Source organism: Puma concolor, chromosome E4 (assembly GCF_028749965.1).
Source record: "Puma concolor isolate L17-30 chromosome E4, mPumCon1.1.hap2, whole genome shotgun sequence".
Classification (NCBI taxonomy): Eukaryota; Metazoa; Chordata; class Mammalia; order Carnivora; family Felidae; genus Puma; species Puma concolor.
In genome coordinates, this window is record NC_141683.1 from 67472110 (window position 1) to 67489148 (window position 17039).

Below are 17039 nucleotides of genomic sequence, written 5' to 3' on the forward strand. Positions count from 1 at the left end.
AGAGAAAGAATGTGAGTGGTGGGAGAGGGGCAGAGAGAGGGAGAGAGAATCCCAAGCAGGCTCCATGCTGTCAGCTCAGAGCCCCATGTGGGGTTCAATCCAACCAAGAGATCATGACCTGAGTCGAAATCAAGAGTTGGACACTTAACCCACTGAGACACCCAGGCGCCCCAGATTATTATATCTTGTTAACGTACTGACCCTTTTGTTTTTCTACAATGACCTTTGTCTTGTTACCATTTCTGGCTTGAAGTCTCTCTTGTTTGAAAGAAGTATGGCTGTTCCCACTTTGTTTTGGTTTTTGCTTGCTTGGAGTATTATCTTCCCTCCTTTCGCTTGGAGCCTGTGTGTATCTTCAGAGCTGATAGGTCTCCTTTAGGCAGCATATATATTTGGGTCTCGTTTGTTTGTTTCTGAAATCCTTCCCCCTGCTCCATGCCTTCTTGTTGGTGAGTGCGATCCAATTATTTTTGGGGGGATTGTTGATTTGTAAGCACTCACTACTGCCATTTTCTCTTTTGCCTTCTGGTTATTTTGTCTCTCCGTTGTTTCCTTTAACTTCTCCTTCTGTCTGCCTTTGCCAGTTGGTGGTTTTCCATGGTGATTGGCTCCTTCCTGTTTTAATCTTTTGTGCCTCTGCTCTAGATTTTTGCCATGTGGTGACCATGAGGTTAACATAAAATGTCTCACAGATAAAATAGTCCTGTCTCTGATGATAGCAGCTTCATTCACCTATAAAGATTCCATCCTTTTATGCCTTCCCTTTTATACTTTTGGTATCACAAGTTTTCTCTTCTTATGCTGTGAATTTGTTACCAAATTGTAGTAGCTAGGGGTGCCTGGGTGGCTCAGTCGTTAAGCATCTGACTTTGGCTCAGGTCATGATCTTAGGGTTTGTGAGTCTGAGCCCCACGTCGGGCTCTGTGCTCACAGCTCAGAGCCTGGAGCCTGCTTCGAATTCTGTGTCCCCCCCGCCTCTCTGCCTCTCCGCCACTCACACTTTGTCTCTCTCTCTCTCAAAAATACATAAGCTTTAAAAAGTAAAATTGTAGTAGCTATAGTTATTTTAAATGCTCCTTTCCTTTAACATTTATGCTATCATTAAGTATGTGACACACTGTTCTGAAATAGGGTTACAGTTTTCTAGTTCTGAATGTCTGTCATCTGAATCAGAATTTTGTGTGCTTTCATTTTCCGTTTTTTTTTTTTCAATTTTTTTATGTTTGTTTATTTTTGAGAGACAGAGCATAAGCAGGGGAGGGGCAGAGAGAGAGGGAGACACAGAATCCGAAGCAGGCTCCAGGCTCTGAGCTGTCCGCACAGAGCCCAGGATGGGGCACGAACTCACAAACTGTGAAATCATGACCTGAGCCGAAGTTGGATGCTCAACAGCCTGAGCCACCCAGGCACCCCTTGTTTCAGTTTTAAGAGCTCCTTTCAACATTTCTTGAAGGCAGGTCTGATGGTGGTGAGTTACCTTAGCTATTGTTTTCTTGGAAAGCCTTTATCTCTCCTTCATATCAGAAGGATAACTTTGCTGGATAGAATATTCTTGGCTGGTGGTTTTTATCTGTCAGTACTTTGGATATGTCATTCCACTCTCTCCTGCTCTGTGGTTTCTGCCGAGAAATCTGTTGATAGCCTAATGGGTGTAAGTCACATCCCTTTTCCCCCTGGTAAAATTTTTTTACCATTGATGCAGCTCCTGGGTGACTCAGTTGGTTAAATGTCTGACTCTTGATTTTGGCTCATGATCTCACGGTTCATGGGATTGGTTTGTGTACTGATAGTACAGAGCATGCATGGGATTCTCTGTCTCCTTTTTTCTCTGCCCCTTCCCTGCTCGCATGCATGTTCGTTCTCTCTCTTTCTCTGTCTCAAAAGAAACTAAAAAAAGTCTTTACCATTGACTCTTGACAGTTTCATTATAAGGTGTGTTAGTGAAGATCTTTTTTCATTGAGATAGTAATGTGTCCTGTTCAGCTGCGTGGACTTTTATGACCAGTTCTTCCAGTTTGGGGAAGTTCTCAGTTATTTTTTCTTTAAATAAACCACCTCCCTGTGGTATCCTCATTTTCCTTAGGTTCGCTTGTCTGATAGAGTATGGTAACTCTTGTGGAGTTTCTTCACTTTTTAAAAATCTCAGATCTCTCTTCTCTTCCACCTGAATCATTTCTAGATTCCCCCCCTCCAAATCATGTATTCTCTTTGATCTGCTTCTTGATCTGCTCTGTTTTCAGTGCTTTTAAAAAAAAATTTTTTTAACATTTATTTTTAGAAAGGGAGGGAGAGAGAGAGTGAGCATGAGCAGAGAGGAGGGGCAGAGGGAGAGAGAGGGAGAATCCAGGCAGGCTCCATGCTTAGTGCGGAGCCCGACACGGGGCTCAGTTCCACGACCCGTGAGATGGTGACCTGAGCTGAAACCAAGAATCTGTGCTCAACCCACTGAGCCCCCCAGGTGCCCCCAGTGCTTGGTCACGCATTTTTCAGCCTCATAGATTGAGGCCTTCAGCTTCAGAATTTTTGTTTGCGTTTTTCTCATAATTTCAGCCTCTTTTGTAAAGTACTCCTTCTGTTCGCTAATTTTATTCCTGAGTTTACTGAGTTGCCTTTCTGAGTTTTCTCATAGTTCATTGAATTTCTGCCTAACCGCCATTTTGAATTTTTTATCTGTGAGAACACAGTGCTTCATGTCTTTGCATTTAGTTGCTGGAAAACAGTCCTTTCTTTTTGTGAAACTGTGGTTTTCTCATAGTGCGTCATGAAATGTACCTCTGTGGTCACACTTGAAGTAGCAGGCACCTTTCTTACTTAGGGAAGGTTTTGTTTCCTTGGATTCTAAGGGTTCAACAGGTTGTCATTCAGGAGCCTTTCTTTTGTTTTCCAGAAGGTGGCGCTGTAGCACAAGTTTTCGGTTTCTCCTAGAGCTCCCTCTAACCGGAATTGAGCTAGGACAAGGCTGGCTTGCAGATTTCATTGGCTCAGCCTACCTCCGCGTTCAAGTATCATAAAGGGAGATCTAGAAAGAGCCAGGCTGGGGCTCTCTTCCTCACTCTGTAAAGTGTGGGCGATTCACTCTGCCCTTTAGCCTCCTACCCCGTGCCCTTTTCCTATTTGACAAATGTGTTGATGGGGAGACTGGCCACGTATTTGAGACAGACTCTTCTCCTGAGGCAAGACTCTTGTTTCTCAAATACTCTAGTACCGGAGGAGATTTTAGTCTGCATTTTAGAAGCCCCTGACTTCCCACGCAGTCTCCAGATACAACAAAGACACCACGATGAAAATAGCAGCACATATTTAGGGATCTGGAGGTTTCCGAGTTGTTTCAGCAGCCCCACCCATTCTCCAGAAGCTCTGGTGTGTGTTTTTCCTCCAGCATAATAGCGCTCCGTTTAGGGCAAGCTGGGGCCTAAGCCTGGCCACAGAACTGGGTAAAGTTCAGAAATCGGAGCCAGCTGCCAGAGTCTTCTCGCCTCAGAATGGCTGTTCCCTCCCTGTTTCGTTGTCCTGCGTCCTCTCTGCTCTCTCAGATACTTGATTTCTGTAAAAATAAGATTTTTGCAAGTTACATTTTTGGACTTTTTGCAGCAGGAGTGATGGAGCAATGACCTGGTGCTTCCTACTCCTTCCTGTTCCGAATGAGAAGATTGCTGTTTAGGAGGCTTTGGGGATGTTTTAAATGATCTCACGTGTTCTTAGGCAGTATCGTTCTGTGTGGGTGGTATCGTTTCACAAAGCAAACCCAGTGAAAATAAGACATCATGGTCTTTTGTATCAACGTGCATTTCATGCAGTGGCACAGTTTACGTGTAAGCTGCTCCATCCATTTACCAGCTGTTTATTGAACACTGACGGCCCAGGAACTGTTCTGCACACGACTGGGGTGGGGGGGTGACGGTGAACAGAAAAAGAGGACAGTACTGGCCCTCGCAGCGCGTAGCTTCTACTTTGAGGACACAGACGCAACATCAAATACAAAGCAGGGCCCATCAACTGCGAACAAGGAAGGTGGAGACCGTGAGATTTTTGTCAAGATGAAGACACCGCGTGAGATGGTCAGTTCACAGAAGACCGCGTGCTCTGGGGAAATGGTTTAGGACCGCCAGTCGTCACCAGATGGTCAGTGTTAGCAGACGTGAGTGTCAGGTGACTGCGTTTCCTTCAGCCACTTTGTCAGCCTCCGTGACGGAAGCATGGAGTGGGAGAGTCCCATTCGGCCGACACGGGCGCCTTCCAGGCCGTGTCACCGAGGAGCGGAGGGCAGACAGGCCGCAGGTGGGTTTGCAGAGCAGTTCCTGTAGCGATGGACCACGGGATCTAACGCGGGCAAATAAGGAAGAAAAGAGAAAAAGACCGAATAATGTCACGACAGTGGATTCGATCTCTCGGTGGGAACGAGGAATCAGTGAGGTGGTCCCTCGAGTAAGTGCACTGTGGAGATAAGAGACAGAGAGAGGTGTAGCTGCAGTCACGGTCTCGGAGGCCGTGCGGTTACCGAGTCTCGGCCGGGCTTCCAGGAGCACTTCTCCAAGGGCCAACCGCCAGCAGAGGAGCAGTTCCACTCTGTGACACGGGAGCCTGCTTCACGTTCTGTACGATGCTGAGCTTTCTTGGTCCTGTGCCCGTATGAACACCCCCCCCCCCCCCCGCCACCTGCACACATACACGTTTCTAGGTTCACGTGAGGCAGGAGCTGTGGGTCCGGGCTGTGACCCGCGGATCTGGCGGTGTAGCCGGAAAAAAGTCTCCCAGCTAGGTTGTTTTGGGCTGCAAGTCATAGACTTCTTAAATAATATGGATTTGTTATCTCAGGACGGCAGAAGTAGACCATTGCAGGGCCAATTTGGGGCTTAGCTTCCCTTTGATGTTCACGGCTTTCCCCTCCTGATTCTGCCGTACTGCCCAAGTCCCAGACCTCGTGTGCGCACACGTGCGGAGACCGAAAGAAGGTTCCTTTCCTTTCATCCATCTCTTACTCCACAGGAGATTAAAACTCTTCCAGGAAGCCCTTAGGGGACTTCTTCTCAAGGCACTGGGAGTTCTAACTAGGTCACATACCTAATTCTTAACCGGTACTCGGCACGTAGCGTGGGACTACCATGATTGATTCGAAGCGTCTTCTGTCTTTGGCTGGTCTGCCTTGGAGCCTGATGCCGGAATGTGGTTCACAAGCAGTGAGAGGGGAATCGCTTCTAGGTAAAAAGCCCCAACAGTGTCTGCCTTGGGGGGTTTGTTTGCCAGAAAGCCAGAGTGTTGGGTGGATTGTCTATTTTGATGTGAGAGTTTACTAGGAGTAATGAAAAGGGTCGTAATGGTAAGAAGCGCAGTGAACAATGTGCGAAATTGTTATTCAAAGAGAGAATAAGAATGGCTAATAACCCCAGCAGACAGGTAATGGGCGTTTTAGCAGACCGGAAGTGGAGTCTAGGAAGAAAAGTAGCTGTTACTAGTACCCCAGGGCTATTTTTATTTTTTTTTTTTTTATTTTTTTTTTTTTTTTTAAATTTTTTTTTTCAACGTTTATTTATTTTTGGGACAGAGAGAGACAGAGCATGAACGGGGGAGGGGCAGAGAGAGAGGGAGACACAGAATCGGAAACAGGCTCCAGGCTCTGAGCCATCAGCCCAGAGCCCGACGCGGGGCTCGAACTCACGGACCGCGAGATCGTGACCTGGCTGAAGTCGGACGCCTAACCGACTGCGCCACCCAGGCGCCCCCCCAGGGCTATTTTTAGATCTCCCTTCTCCTACTCCCAACTTCGGTGTCTTCTTAAAACAAACAAGGGATGTTTCTTTAAAAATAAGAAATACCAAATATACCAATATTTACCATGTTTTGAACCCAAAAATAAACGTATAAGATGTACTTATTGGATGCAGAAGATCACGGTCGGATGCGCGATAGGTATATCTTACACCTTTAGTTCAAGTTAACAAATATTTATCGGCCACCGTGCATACAAAGATGATGATACTATTCTCTGTACAGATGGTGAAAATTAATTAGAAAACCCCCCTCTTTTGAAGGCTGCAATGTTTTGGAGCTTGTGTGTGTGTGTGTGTGTGTGTGTGTGTGTGTGTGTGTGTGTGTAAAATATAAGTAATATATATAAGTAATAATATGCCATAGAAATAATATAAGTTACATAAAGCAGTATAAAATAACGTTAACTGGTATAAAGCAATCAGTCATGATTTGTAGTGACAGACGATTACGGTGAAGGTGGAGACTTGCTATGGCCAACCCTCCATAAAATAGTGCTGCAACTGTTGTAGCACAGGGTGGTTTTGTTTCTGACATAAAATTCTTTTAAAGTTTGCGTTTTTTCCAGATCTTCTGCTAATATCTGGAAAAACACTTCAGTGGAGTTAACATTTCTTTAATACTTTTTATCTTCTGAGTAGAACCGCAAGGTAAAGTAATCTGTTTTAGCTAAATTGATGAGCCAGAGTCATACATAAAATCTGGAGGCTGGCATTTCTGTACATCGTATACACTCGACCCTTGAAACAGTGCAGCTTTGAACTGCGTGGTCCTGTGCACTTACTTCCTTTTTGATAAATACAGTATCATACTGTAAATGTGTTTTCTCTTCCTCATGATTTTCTCAGTAACATTTTTGTTTCTCTGGCTTACGTTATCGTAAGAATACAGTGTATAATGCACATAGATTACAAAATCTGTGTTAATCGGCAGTTTATGTTATTGGTTAGGCTTCTGATCACCAGGAGGTTATTAGTAGTTAAGTTTTCGGGGAGTCAAAGCTCATATACAGATTTTCAGGGCGCCTGGGTGGCTCAGTCAGTTAAGCGTCGGACTTTGGCTCTGGTCACACGATCTCACAGTCCGTGGGTTCGAACCCCGCGTCAGGCTCTGTCCTGGCAGCTCAGAGCCTGGAGCCTGCTTCGGATTCTGTGTCTCCCTCTCTCTCTCTCTGCCCTTCCCCTGCTCATGTTCTATCTCCCTCTCTCTCTCTCAAAAATAAATAAACATTTTAAAAACTTCAAAAAAAAAAAGTCATACACAGATTCTCAACTGCATGGGGGAGGATCAGTGCCCCAGACCCCCTGCATTTTTCAAGGACAACTGGTGTTAACATCTCTAAACCTCCCTTCACACACCAGACTGTTTTTAATGCATCATCTGACCCAGGAAGTTTTTGGGTTACCATATGATGACCCTTCTTGCCAGAATGAAAGGGACCTGAATGGGTTGAGTCACTGGTGAAGTGCACCTGCTGTGTTTGGTAGAAGGCCAGTCCTTTCCTACGTCTGTTATACTTTTAAAGACACATGTGTTGGAGTTTTGGGATTTAATTGTGATGTGTTTGCATGCTTTTTGAGTAGATGTTTTGATCAGTAGAATTATATATGGATTTCTCTAGAAAGAAATATATTGGGGCGCCTGGGTGGCTCAGTTGGTTAGGCATCTGACTCTTCATTTCAGCTCAGGTCATGATCTCACGGTTCATGACTTCGAACCCCGTGTTGAGCTCTGTGCTGACAGTGCAGAGCCTCCTTGGGATTCTGTCTCCCTCTCTCTCTGCCCCTCCCCTGCTCACTTGGTCTCAGCATAAATAAATTAACATTAAAAAAAAAGAAATATATTGCTGTTAGTTAAAAAAATGTTTAATATGGCCATATTTCTCATTTTATCCTTTATTCTTTTTTTTTTTTTAAAGAGTCAACACAGACTGTTCAAGCGCTGCAGTATTCAACTGCTGACGGTCCACTCACGGCAAGCAAAGATTTAGAGATCAAAACCTTAAAAGAAGAAATTGAAAAACTAAGGAAACAAGTAAGAGGTAAATTTCTGTGATTCACTATTCATTCAGATTAGTAGGTTTAAAAAAAAAATGCTGTTTACACACAAAATATATACTGAGTGCCTGTCTCATGTTATGTAATGTGAGCTCTGCACCAGGAAGGGGAGAGCAAATCAGAATGGTTTCTGCTGTCAAGGAACTCACATTTCGGTATGGGAAAAAATAGTTTCTGTAGTACATGAGAAACATGAGCATAGGTCCCTGGGGAGGATCAGGAGGGGCGCCTCTCCAAGGTTCACGCCAAGAAAGATGGTGCTTTGAGAAGATGTATTAGTTTGGGAGGTTTAGCTGGAACTTGTCTGGCTGAGCATATACACAAACAGGGGAGGGAGTGTCAGGAGTCAGGAAGAAGGACAGTGTAGACAAGGAAACTGCATGTATGCGGACAGCAAGACACGAACTTTTATTTTCTCTGTAACAGTTCCTTTCGCTACATTGACGAGATTTAAGTAAATTAATTCAGACAAGTGTCGATATGTCCGTTCCGTCCATCCGTGCGTTGAGTCCGTTCGTTCAGCAAATACTGATTGAGCACCTGCTGGGGAGCAGGTATGGTTTGAGGCTCTTGGAATGCAGTTCTAAGCATGATGACAATGACAGAACCCTGTTCTTGCGGGACTGGAGGGCACCCAACAGACATAAGACAGTAACTATGTAACTCTGTAAATGACACACTATGTTAGAAGGTGGTGAGTACTTAGAGCAGAATACGGAGAAGGGGTCAGAAGTCCAGGATGGGGAGTTGTGTCATCTTATGCAGGCTGGCCTGGGGGTAAGCCTCACTGAGAAGGTGACAGGTGAGCAACAACTTGAAGCAGGTAAGGGGCTAGTGTGCACTTAAATGGGAAGCACACGTTCCACGCAGAAGGACCAGCCGGTGCAAAGGCCCCGAAGTCAGAATGCGCCTCAGGAGTTCGGACGGCGTGGCTGGAGCAGGATGAGCTAGCAGGGAGGATGATGGAGACGGACGGGGTGGAGAGCAGAGGGTTGGGTGAGGCTTGTGCCCTCATCAGTACAGTCTCACTGTTACAAGGTTTTTGGGTTTTTTTTTCTGTCAGTGTAATGGGAGCCTTTTGCAGGGTTTAGAGGCGTGGCACCTGGTCTCAGCATAAGGAGAGAGAGAAGGTACTGGCTTAGCCAGGATAGTCAGGCCTCTCCAGAAAGGCCGTGTTAAGACCAAAGTAAGTGAAGGAGAAGAAGAATCTGAGATAGGATCTTTTATGAAAATAACTATTTAAAAAAAATTTTTATGTTTAAATTTTTTTTTTTTTTTCAACGTTTATTTATTTTTGGGACAGAGAGAGACAGAGCATGAACGGGGGAGGAGCAGAGAGAGAGGGAGACACAGAATCGGAAACAGGCTCCAGGCTCCGAGCCATCAGCCCAGAGCCCGACGCGGGGCTCGAACTCACGGACCGCGAGATCGTGACCTGGCTGAAGTCGGACGCTTAACCGACTGCGCCACCCAGGCGCCCCAAAATTTTTATGTTTATTTGAAGGGGGAGGAGAGAGAGCAAGGGAGCACGTGAGTGGGGGAAGGGCAGAGAGAGAGGGAGACACAGAGCCCGATGCAGGGCTCGAACCCAGGAACCGTGAGATCATGATCTGAGCTGAAGTCGGATGCTTAACCGCCTGAGCCCCGCAGGCACCCCTAAAAAGGACTGTTTGAATGCCATGTTAATACTTTGCTTATATTAAATACACATGGAGCTCTTAAATTTGACCATAATTTATGCTGTTTATTTTTTTTAAGTGGCTCTCTTCCTAAGAGATATCTCTTTATCAAATTTCTGTAGCTTTATTTTCTACAGTTAAGGTGTTTGGAAATATGATACGCAGAATCATTTGCTTTGCTTTGCTATCAACAATAAAACATCAAGAGCACTGAATGTGTTAGTTATTTGACACTGAAAAAAGTGACCAGCTGGGATGGTTAGGGATTTATCTTCAGAGAGGTAATATAGATTGAGATGAGTAAGCCCATTTTATTAGCTCTCAGAGGGTGTTTTTTTTTTTTTTAATTGATTTCCTAAAAAAAATTTTTTTTTAATGTTTTATTTATTTTTGAGACAGAGAGAGACAGAGCATGAGCAGGGGAGGGGCAGAGAGAGAGGGAGACACAGAATCTGAAGCAGTCTCCAAGCTGTCAGCACAGAGCCTGACACGGGGCTCGAACTCAAGAACCGTGAGATCATGACCTGAGCCAAAGTCGGACGCCCAACCGACTGAGCCACCCAGGCGCCCCTAATTGATTCCTTTTTAATTGATTGAATCCTTAGGATTTTCTGTGCTAATCATCATGCATCTGCAAATAGGACGGTTTTGTTTTTGCCTCTTCAATCTGTGTGCTTTTCATTTCTTTTTGTTGTACTGGCTAGAATCCCCAGCGCTGTGTTGGAGAAGAGTGATGAGAATATACATCCTGGCTTTCTTCCCAGTCTTAGGGGGAAGCCTTCAGTGTTTTGCCCTCAAGCGTAATATTAGCTACACATTTTTTATAGGTGCTCTTTACCAAGTCAGAAGTACACATCTATTTCTGTGTTTCTGAGAGTTTTTATCACAGATAGTTGTTGAAATTTGTCAAGTATTTTTTCTGCATTTATCGATATGAACATGTGATTTTTCCCCCTTTTGTTAGCCTATAAGTATGGTGGATTAGATTGGTTGATTTTGAAATATTGGACCAAACTTACATCCCTGGAATATATACATCACTGGTCATGGTGTATAATTATTTTTATGTGTTACTGAATTTTATTCCTAGTATTTTGTTAAGGATTTTGGCATTCATATACATGAAGAATATTGGTCTTTCGTTTTCTGCCTTTCTTTTTTTTTCTTTCTTTTTTTTGTTTTTTTGTACTGCCTTTGTTTTTGTTATCATTCTTTTATTTTTCTGTTTCCTTTCTGAGATATAGTTCACATACAACATTATATTAATTAGTTTTAGGTGCGCACATAATGGTTTAGTATTTGTATATATTGTGAAATGACCACCACAGGAAGTCCAGTTACCATCAGCACACGTAGTTATAGATTTTTTTTCTTGTGCTTAGAAATTTTAAGAGCTACTCTCTCAACGACTTTTCTGTATGTGGTACAGAATTATTAGCTGTAGTCCTCATGCTGTGCATTGCCTCCCCAGGACTTAGGCATTATGTAACTAGAAATTTGTACCTGTGATCACCTTCACTCCTTTAACATGCCCTTGCACCCCTGCTTCTTGGAACCACCAGTTTGTTCTCTGAGTTCACTTTTTTGGTTATTTTAGATTCCACACATTGAGTGAGATCATGCAGTATTTGTCTTTCTCTGACTGCCTTTGTTTAGCATAATTCCCTCAAGGTCCATCCACTTTGTTGCCAGTGGCAAGATAGTGCTTATTTTAATGGCTCAGTGGTATTCCATTGTGCATACACCCCACGTTTTATTTATCCACATACCCATCATCGGACATTTAAGTTCTTCCGTGTCTTGATGCTTGTGAATGATGCTGCAGTGAACATGGAATGCATATCTTTTCAATTCAGTGTTTTTGTTTTCTTTGGATAAATAATCAGAAGTGGAATTGCTAGATCCTCCAGTAGTTCTATAAATTAATTAATTTATTTATTTTTGAGAGAGACAGAGACAGACTGCAGCCGGGGGAGGGGCAGAGAGAGAGGGAGACACAGCATCTGAAGCAGGCTCCAGGCTCCGAGCTGGCAGCACAGAGCCCAGCACGGGGCCATGACCATGAGACCGTGACCTGAACTGAAGTCGGGCGCTTAATCGACCGAGCCACCCAGGTGCCCCTATTTGCAATTTTTTGAAGAGCCTCCATGTTTTCCAAAGTGGCTGTACCAATTTATGTTTCCACTAACAGTGCACAAATATTCCTTTTTTTTTTTTTTTTTTTTTAAATTTTTTTTTTTTTCAACGTTTTTTTATTTATTTTTGGGACAGAGAGAGACAGAGCATGAACCGGGGAGGGGCAGAGAGAGAGGGAGACACAGAATCGGAAACAGGCTCCAGGCTCCGAGCCATCAGCCCAGAGCCCGACGCGGGGCTCGAACTCACGGACAGCGAGATCGTGACCTGGCTGAAGTCGGACGCTAAACCGACTGCGCCACCCAGGCGCCCCACAAATATTCCTTTTTATCTGCAACACTTGTTTATAACACTTGTTTGTAACAACACTTGTTATATCTTGTCTTTGGACAGCAGCCATTCCAACAGGTGCGAGGTGATATCTCATCATGGTTTTGATTGGCATTGACCCGATAATTTGACGTTGAGCACCTTTTCATGTACCTGTTGGCCATCTTTATGTCTTCTTTAGGGAAAAAAAAAAGAAAAAGTCTATTCAGATCTTCTGCCCATTTTTTAATCAGATTATTTGTTTGCCGTTGAGTTTTTACAAGTTTCTAAAATATATTTTCTGTATTAACCCCTTCTCAGATATGTGATTTGCAGGTATTTTCTCCCATCCATTAGGTTGCCTTTTTATGTTGCGGATGGTTTCCTTTGCTCTCCAGAAGTAAGTTCAATGTTGTCCCACTTGTTGATTTTTGCTTTTGGCGCTCTTTGGCTGTGGTATCAGTGTAGTGCTGGCCTCATAAAATGAGTTTAAACGTATTCCCTCCTCTTTCATTTTTTGGAAGAGTTCAACAAGGATTGGTGTTAATTCTTTTTACAAGGTTTGTTAGAATTCACCAGTAAAACCACCAGGTCCTGGGTTTTTCTTTGTTTGGAGGTTTTTGATTATTAATTCGGTATCTTTAGCATTATTGGTCTGTTTAGATTTTTTAATTTATTCACAATTCAGTTTTGTTTGGTTTTATGTTTCTATAAATTTATCCGTTTTTCTAGGTTATCCAGTTTGCTGGCATGTAATTGTTCATAGTAGTCTCTTATGATCTTTGTATGTGCTGCCCATTGAAATGTTTCCTCTTTCTGGTTTTATTTATATGAGTTGTTTTTTTTTAAGTCTAGCTAAAGTTTTGCTCATTTTGACTGTCCAAAAACAATCTCTTAGTTACATTGATCTTTTCTTTGTTTTCCTGATGTTTGTTTCATTTATTGTTTCTCTGATCTTTGTTAATTCCTTTCTTCTGCTAACTTTAGATTTAGTTTGTTCTTTTTCTAGCTGCTTGATATGTAAAGTTAGGTGTTTGAGGTCTTTCATTTTTTTAATGTAGAGGTGTTTATTGCCATGAACTTCCTTCTTAGAACTGCATTTGCCATATTTCATAGGACATATAGTGTTTCCATTTTTGTCTGTTACAATATGTCTTTTTAATTTCCTTTTTAATTTCTTTTTGTGATCCATTGGTTATTTGGGAGTGTGTTATTCAATTTCCACATTTTTATGAATTTTCAAGTTTCATCCTTTATTGATTTCTAATGTCATACTTTTGTGCTTGGAAAAGATCCTTGGCATCGTTTGCTAAATTTCTTAAGACTTGTTTTGTGAGGTGCCCACATGGCTCAGACAGTTAAGTGTCCAACTTCGGCTCAGGTCATGATTCCACAGTTTGTGGGGTTGAGCCCCATATTGGGCTCTGTGCTGACAGCTCGGAGCCTGGAGCCTACTTCAGATTCGTGTCTCCCTCTCTCTCTATGCCCCTTCCCTGCACTTGCTCGCTCTCTCTCTCAAAAATAAACATTAACATTTTCTTTCAAAAAATTAAATAAGACTTGTTTTGTAACCTCGCTTGTTTTTTAATCTATTTATCCTGGAGAATGTTCCATGTGTGTTTGGGAAGAATGTATATTCTGCTGCTATTGGAGGGAATTTTCTATATATGTCTGTTAGATCCACTTGTTCTAAAGTATAATTCACATTCCTTTCACATATAATTCACATTTCCTTATAGGTTTTCTGTCTAGATGATGTATCCAATGTTGGAAGTAGGGTATTGAAGTCCCCTACTTTATCGTATTGTTTATTTATCCCTTCAGATCTGGTGTATCTGCTCAGTATATTTAGATGCTACGGTGTTAGATGTATTTATAATTGTCATACCTTCTTGATAAATTGACCTTTTTATTGTCATATGGCAGCTTTTTTGTCACTTGTTACTATTTTTGACTTAACATCCATTTTCTCTAACTATAGCTACCCTTGTTTTCTTTTGGTTTCCACTTGGATGAAATACCTTGTTCTATCCCTTCATTTTGAGCCTTTGTGTCTCCTTAAAGCTGAAGTGAGGCTTTTATAGACAGCATATAATTGGGTCTTGGTTTAATTCATCCAACCACTCTAGGTCTTGTTGTTGGGGAATTTAATCCATTTATATTTAAAGTAATAAAAGATTGGGATTTGCTAATGTCATCTTACTGTTTTCTGAGCGTTTTGTAGTTCCTTTGTTTAAGTTCGTCTCTTAACTGACTTCATTTGTAAGTTAATCATTTTCTATAGTGTTAAACTCTGATTCCCTTTTCTTTATCTTTTGTATTCCTACTGTAGCTTTTTGCTTTATGCTTAGTATGAGGCTGACATAAAGTATTTTAGTTATAACAGTCTGTTGTATGTTGATAACAATTATGGTTGTGAAGTATAATTTAGAAAGCTTAGGAGGAGAAGAAAATCCTTATGGATTTACCCATATTTTAAAATATTTATCTATCTATCTATCTATTTATTTATTTAAATGCTTATTTTTGAGAGGGAGCGTGCACACACACACACAAGTGGAGGAGGGGCAGAGGATCTGAAGCAGACTCTGTGCTCACAGCACAGAGCCTGATGCGTGACTTGAACTCATAAACTGTGAGCTGAAGTTGGACCCTTAACTGACTGAGCCACCCAGGTGACCCAGTTTACCCAATTTTTATATACCATGCTCTGTATTCCTTTTTGATATTGATGAGCTCCTTGTTCTCTTATTTTCTGTTTAGAGGATTTCCTTTAGCCATTTAAAAAAAATTTTTTTAATGTTTGTTTATTTTTTTTAAATTTTTTTTTTTTTCAACGTTTATTTATTTTTGGGACAGAGAGAGACAGAGCATGAACGGGGGAGGGACAGAGAGAGAGGGAGACACAGAATCGGAAACAGGCTCCAGGCTCTGAGCCATCAGCCCAGAGCCCGACGCGGGGCTCGAACTCACGGACCGCGAGATCGTGACCTGGCTGAAGTCGGACGCTTAACCGACTGCGCCACCCAGGCGCCCCAATGTTTGTTTATTTTTGAGGGAGAGTGTGTGTGCAAGTAGGGAAAGGGCAAAGAGAGGGGGAGACACAGAATCCCAATCAGGCTGTCAGCACAGAGCCTGACGCGGGGCTTGAACTCATAAACCGTGAGATCATAACCTGAGCCGAAGTCAGACGCTTAACTGACTGAGCCACCCGGGTTGCCCCTTCCTTTAGCCTTTTTTTTTTTTTAAAGACAACCCTGCTATCAGCAAATTCTCTTAGTTTTTATTCATCTGAGAATGTCTTAGTTCTCTCTTTATGACTAAAGAATATTTTTATAGGACATAGGATTCTGGGTTGATAGTTTTTTGTTTAAGCATCTGAAAAATATTGTACCACTTTCCTTAGGACTCTGTGGTTTATGAGGAGAAAATCACAGTCATTCTGAGGGTTTTTTCCCCCCTTTATCTAGGGTGTTGTTTTTTTCTGGCTGCTTGCAAGGTTTTTCTTCTTTTATAGTTCTCTGATGTTTAATGGTGTGTTTTGGCATGGTTTTCTTGGGGTTTATTCTGTTTGGGATTTGTTCCTCTTCTGTAATAAAGACACATAAATGTGTCTTTACACGTTTTTCCACTTAATTACTTTGAGTACTTTTACAGACCTGCCTACTGATGACTTAGATGTTACATCTTTTGTTATCCATCCACAAATCGTTGGGTCTCTGTTCATTTTTGTTTTCATTCTGTTTTTTCCCCCCACTATTTAGATTGGTCAATTTCTACTGCTTTATCTTCCATTTCACTGATTCTTTCCTGTGATGGAAAGAATCCTCTGATGGGTTCCTCTGTGGAACCCAACAATCCAGATTTTTTTTACATTTATTTCTAAATTTTCCATTTTGTTTTTTGTAAACTTGTTTCTTTGCTGAGACTTGCTGTATCTTCGCTTGAGTCTTCTGTTCGTTCATTTATTTCAGATATGTCCGTAATTGCTCGGTGGAGCATTTTTATCATAGCTGGTTTAATGTCTTGCCAGATATTTCTAACATTTCTATTATTTCATCGTCTGCATCTGTTGATTTCCTTTTCTCATTCAAGTTGAGATTTTCCTAGTTCCCGATAGGATGACTGATTTTCAGTTAGTGACTCTGGATCTTATTTGCACTTTTCCATTTTCGCCAGCTTTTCCCGATACCACTCCAGCAGCGGTGGCTTGCCAGGTTGAGGTGGAGGTTCACTTTCCCCACTTGGCCTCCCGCGACACCCAGAGAAGGGCCCCTCGTTATTCCCGGAGGAGGTTGGGTTTCCACCAACTCGCCAACTCGCCAACGTCGTTCCATCAACGAGGGTGGGCATCGCCCTCGTACCACCGGGCAGTGGCGGACATTCTTCCTTCTCTGACACCAGCCCAACGCGGGGACGGTGGAGAACCTCACTGCTGCCGCTGAGGGGGTGCGGAAGTCCTAGTTGCCCATGTGGTCTCCACGGACGTTGCATGTGAAACGCGCGTGTTACGGCCAGTGGCCCTTTAGCAGTCCTCTGAGTACCCTCATGCTTCATGGTGTGTCTGTTTCTGGGTGCTTCATCATAGCCTGATGTGATTGAGGTCTGGCTCTTCACGTGTCCTTCGCTGACAGATGTGGTTGTGGAGGAAGTTGTTTCTGTTGTTTAACTTGAGTGGAACAGTTGCTTCCTGAAAGTTTTCAGTCTTGCTAATTTGCCCCTTTCCTGGTCCTTTGGGTAGAAAGAGTGGACTTCTGTCGGGGCTTTTATTTGCTGCCCCTGTTGGCATTTCTGGATCACCAGTTTCTTTGGCTCTGTGTCTGGGAAAAATGAACCGCAAAGAAAACGCAGAGAACTTCCCGCTGTGTTGGTCCAGTGTTCCTGACATCACAGTTTCAGGTTCCCTTGTCCCCATCGGTCATCCTTTTTCTTCTCTCCAAATTTCATTTTTCTTATGTTTGTTTTATGTATGATGTCCAGAGAAGAGGGGAAATGTATCTAATCCTTCTTTCTGGAAGCAGAAGTCTCCAGAGTAAGCTCTTCAAATGTAGATCCGATCATGTCACAGCTTCTGCACACGTCCTAACGTGTC

General features: G+C 42.8%; 1 protein-coding gene across 16 annotated transcripts in view; it reads left to right on the forward strand.

The window, feature by feature from the left end:
• CDC42BPA (CDC42 binding protein kinase alpha) overlaps positions 1–17039 on the forward strand; it is a 321738-nt gene that overhangs the window by 172545 nt on the left and 132154 nt on the right. For all 16 annotated transcript variants that reach the window (XM_086694399.1, XM_086694385.1, XM_086694392.1 and 13 more), the window contains one exon: positions 7685–7807. In XM_086694399.1, coding sequence (XP_086550525.1) covers positions 7685–7807 — 123 coding nt within the window. The remainder of the gene's footprint in view (positions 1–7684; positions 7808–17039) is intronic.